The sequence below is a fragment of the Chiloscyllium plagiosum genome, chromosome 47 (genome assembly GCF_004010195.1).
Source record: "Chiloscyllium plagiosum isolate BGI_BamShark_2017 chromosome 47, ASM401019v2, whole genome shotgun sequence".
Classification (NCBI taxonomy): domain Eukaryota; kingdom Metazoa; phylum Chordata; class Chondrichthyes; order Orectolobiformes; family Hemiscylliidae; genus Chiloscyllium; species Chiloscyllium plagiosum.
Genome location: NC_057756.1, coordinates 9,183,807 through 9,188,460, shown reverse-complemented (window position 1 = coordinate 9,188,460; position 4,654 = coordinate 9,183,807). Strand labels below are relative to the sequence as shown.

The following is a 4,654-nucleotide window of genomic DNA, read 5'->3' as shown; positions in this document are numbered from 1 at the left end:
AGTGCCCAGGGATGTGCAGGTTAGGGTGGATTGGCCGTGCTAAATTGTCCCATAGTGTCCAGGGATGTGCAGGTTAGGGTGGATTGGCCGTGCTAAATTGTCCCATAGTGTCCAGGGATGTGTAGGTTAGGGTGGATTGGCCATGCTAAATTGTCCCATAGTGCCCAGGGATGTGTAGGTTAGAGTGGATTGGCCGTGGGAAATGGTCCCATAGTGTCCAGGAATGTGCAGGCTCAGTGCATATTACCCCTGGGAATGCAGGGTCACAGGAATAGGGTGGGGATGAGTCTGGGTGGGATGCTCTTCAGAGAGTCAGTGTGGACTCAACGGGCTTGATGACCTGCTTCCACACTGATTCCCGCTTCTGACCTGCACTGGTAGCCTCTCTCGTCCAGTTCATTTTCTGATCGACGGGCACCTAAAGGATACTGATAGAGGGCGGGATTCCATGATGGCAACACCATTGAATGTCAAGGGGTGATGGTTGGACTGTCTTTTATTAGTGATGGTCACTGCCTGGCATTTGCGTGGCGCCAATATTACTGGCCACTTGTCAACCCAAGCCCGGATATTGCCCAGATCTTGTTGCATTAGAACATGGACTGTTTCAGTATCTGAGGAGTCGCAGATGGTGCTGAACACTGTGCGACCATCAACGAACATCCTCACCTCCGACCTTATGATGGAGGGAAGGTCATTGATGAAGCAGCTGAAGATGGTTGGGCCTAGGACACTACCCTGAGGGACTCCTGCAGAGATGGCCTGGAGCTGAGATGACTGACCTCCAACAACCAAGACCATCTTCCTATGTGCTCGATATGATTCCAACCAACAAGTTTACTCCAATACCCACTGATTCCAGTTTCGCTAGGGCTCCTTGATGCCACACTCGGTCGAAAGCAGACTTAATGTCAAGGGCTGACACTCTGACCCCCCCCCCCCTCTGGAATTCAAAACATTTGTCCATGTTTGAACCGAGGCTGTAATGAGGTCAGGAGCTGAGTGGCCCTGGTGGAACCCAAACTGGGCGTCACTGAGCAGGTTACTGCTGAGCTGATGGTGTTGGCGACATGTTACGGATGGTCCAGAGGAAACAGAGGGGGCGGCAATTGGTCAATTACATGACGCTCTGTCACCAACCCTGCACCATGCCACAGACACTGGCCAGTCAGAAGGACCCACCCCCAACCAGCCAATCAGAGAGACTGTAGTCTTGTTTGATCCGATTGGATGCATCCTGTCAGCCAATCAGGCTCCCCCGGCAGGAATAGGGTGGGGATGAGTCTGGGTGGGATGCTCTTCTACACGAATTGTCCAATTCTTCTACACGAACAACTCACTCAGCGTTCACAGCAAGGAATAAACAGAGAGGCATTTGTGTTTCTTCTGAAGGAACTGTCCCAATTCACGTGTCACAGAGACTTCAGCCACCTCTAAATCAGCTGAGAATCTCACTCGATGCATGAAGAGTGGATCATAAATGACCCACCAGGTCCCGTTAGGCCTACTCACTTATTGACACATCCCGCCCAGCTCTGCACATTACATCTGGGAGCAGTGAGGCCTACGAGGTAGGGAAGCCTAACTCGGGGATTACCGTGGCAACAGCGCAGGCTGACGAACCAACCTTCCTGAGACGCTAGACATACCGCATGGAAATAGGCCACTCGGTCCATCCAGAAGGATTCCTGCTCCACCTAAGCCATCCCTTACCCTCCTCTTCATCACCACCCCCCCAGGTCCTCACTCGCTCACGTCCTTATCCACCAGGAAGGACGGTCCTGGCGACTGGGGAGTCCAGAACTAGGTGTCAAGGTACGGGGTAAGGCTGAGCTGAGGAGAAACAGTGGGGAAGCCCATGGGACTCTCTACCACAGCCACTGGTTAAGACCAGAACGTTCCTGGTTTCCAAGATGGCTTTAGGTTAGGGCTAAAGGGATCAAAGGGTATGGGGTCAGAAAGTGACCTTATTGAATGGGGATTTGAAAGGCTGGAATGGCCTACTCCTGTTTTCTATGTTTCCCCCTTCAAACCACGACATAATCCGCCTCCTTGTGGGAACAAGCTCCCCCTTTCGCTCCGCGCTCTCAGGGAGGGAGGGTGACGTTGACAGACTGAGATAGCAGGCTGAGCGTAGGGCCGAAGGGGGGTCCTTACCAGTTTTTCTCGGTGAGGATGGTGTGTGAGAGCTGAGGCCGGCACATGGACAGGATCTGGCTCCTCAGTTTGCCCACCAGAGAGTGGAAGCTGGGGTGACCTTTGTAACCCGGAAGCAGTGAGAACAGAGATATCCCTCCGGTCCCTGTGTGTGCGCGCGCGAAGGAAGGAAAAAAACTCACTGTTAGCAAAGGCCGAAAGACAGAGAAAGCTCACAATCGTCACACGGACATCTCAAAGCGAAAAGAATTGAAGGCTTTGGAGAAGGTACAGGAACCCTCATGCAGGAGACCCAAAAGCCAACCGACACCCAGCCCCATCTCCCACCCACAACACGTCGAGGGCCGAAGGGCCTGTCCTGTGCTGTGCTGTACTGTTCAAACACAAGCAAAAAAGACGCAGATCCCAATGTGCTGACTCAGGGATATTGAAGGGTTTGAGCTACAGGGAGAGGCTGAACAGGCTGGGGCTGTTTTCCCTGGAGCGTTGGAGGCTGAGGGGTGACCTTGTAGAGGTTTATAAAATCATGAGGGGCATGGATAGGATGAACAGCCAAGGTCTTTTCCCCGGGGAGGGGGGAGTCCAGAACTAGAGGGGCATAGGTTTAGGGTGAGAGGGGAAAGATATAAAAGGGACCTATGGGGCAGCTTTGTCACGCAGAGGGTACATGTATGGAATGAGCTGCCAGAGGATGCGGTGGAGGCTGGTACAATTGCAACATTTAAGAGGCATCTGGATGGGTATATGAATAGGAAGGGTTTGGAGGGATATGGGCCGGGTGCTGGCAGGTGGGACTAGATTGGGTTGGGATATCTGGGTCAGCATGGACGGGTTGGACTGAAGGGTCTGTTTCCATGCTGTACATCTCTTTGACTCTGTATCGTTCTTAGGGGTAAAAAGATCAAAGGGGAGAGCAGGGATTGAGTTGGATGGTCAGCCATGGTCCTACCGAAGGGCTGAATGGCCTTCGCCTGTTCCTATCTCCTAGGTTTTCAGGTTGCTCCTGCAGGAGACCCAAAAGCCAATTTGCACACAGCCCCAGCTCCCACCCTCAACGCGTGGAGGGCCGAAGGGCCTGGACTGTACTGTTCAATCACAAGTGAAAAAGACCCAGAGTCCAACATGCTGATTTGGGGACAGATACTGGCCCCAGGGATGAATCCTCCCACTTATTCCCCAATGCTTGCTGCTCTTCAACAGAGCGTCAGTGGGATTTCATTCTCTCCTTCTGACCTCGAGGTCTGGTTGAAAAGACAGCCCCTTGGAGTTCGGGTCCAGGGATTGAGCGGAGAATAGGAAACGAGAGGTTGATCAATCCAGTGCCGGGCACGGGGAGGTTCGCACTCTCTGAGGTACCGTGTTTCTGAGGTAACCGAGGTCTGATTTAGCAGCCATGCTCAAGGACCCCTGGCCACCGTTAGGAGAGAGTGTGGATGGATAAGTTTTCTGGGGACAATTACTTATCCCCCAACAGACATGAAACTAGGGATTGATGCAGGTTGTGGGAACTTACTGACAGCATTCCTGTTCCCACCTTTCCTGCGAGTGATCAACTTCCCAAAAACGGAACCACCTCAGTAGTTATAAACCTCTCTGAGGGTCTGATTTCAAACACTGTAGACAGTGAGCATTGTTGTGCACGATGTTTGGAAAAGCAGAGCACACAGTGGGGATTTCTGGCTGGTTTCTCCGTGAGGGTGATGGTCTGTTTGGATATTTCACAGCCTGCATGTGATCTTTGGCTGCCTGTTCTCTAGAGTTGCCCCAAAGGGACTGGGGAGACACTTTCACACGCCCTTACTTCCTGGGTTTGTTCGGGGATTTGCGGCCAGTGAATGCTGTTACAGACGTCGCTGCAGTGACAGCAGGCCAGAGGTTGGGATTTCTGCCGTCAGGAACTCACCTCGAGACTCCTCAAAGCCTGGCTGTCACTGGCAAGGCACAGGGCAGGCATGTGAGGATTTGATAGCAAAGTGTAGAGAAAGCTTTACTCTGTATCTAACCCCGTGCTGTCCCTGTCCTGGGAGTGTTTGATGGGGGACAGTGTAGAGAGAGCTTTACTCTGTATTGTCCCTATCCTGGGAGTTTTTGATTTGGGGGTGGGGGGGGCAGGGATCAGTGTATAGGGAGCTTTACTCTGTATTTAACCCTGTGCTGTCCCTGTCCTGGGAGTGTTTGATGGGGGAACAGTGTAGAGGGAGCTTCACTCTGTATCTAACCCCATGCTGTCCCTGTCCTGGGAGTGTTTGATGGGGGACAGTGTAGAGGTAGCTTTACTCTGTATCTAATACTGTGCTGTCCCTGTCCTGGGGGTGTTTGATTTGGGGGTGGGGGGCAGGGATCAGTGTAGAGAGAGCTTTACTCTGTATTGTCCCTATCCTGGGAGTTTTTGATTTGGGGGTGGGGGGGGCAGGGATCAGTGTATAGGGAGCTTTACTCTGTATTTAACCCTGTGCTGTCCCTGTCCTGGGAGTGTTTGATGGGGGAAAGTGTAGAG

At 52.5% G+C, this 4,654-nt stretch overlaps 1 protein-coding gene across 4 annotated transcripts in view; it reads right to left on the bottom strand.

Moving 5' to 3' along the window:
• Nucleotides 1–4,654, bottom strand: part of smg9 (SMG9 nonsense mediated mRNA decay factor) — a 41,627-nt gene that overhangs the window by 5,103 nt on the left and 31,870 nt on the right. For all 4 annotated transcript variants that reach the window (XM_043683271.1, XM_043683273.1, XM_043683272.1 and 1 more), the window contains exon 13: nt 2,158–2,302. In XM_043683271.1, the coding sequence (XP_043539206.1) occupies nt 2,158–2,302 (145 nt within the window). The remainder of the gene's footprint in view (nt 1–2,157; nt 2,303–4,654) is intronic.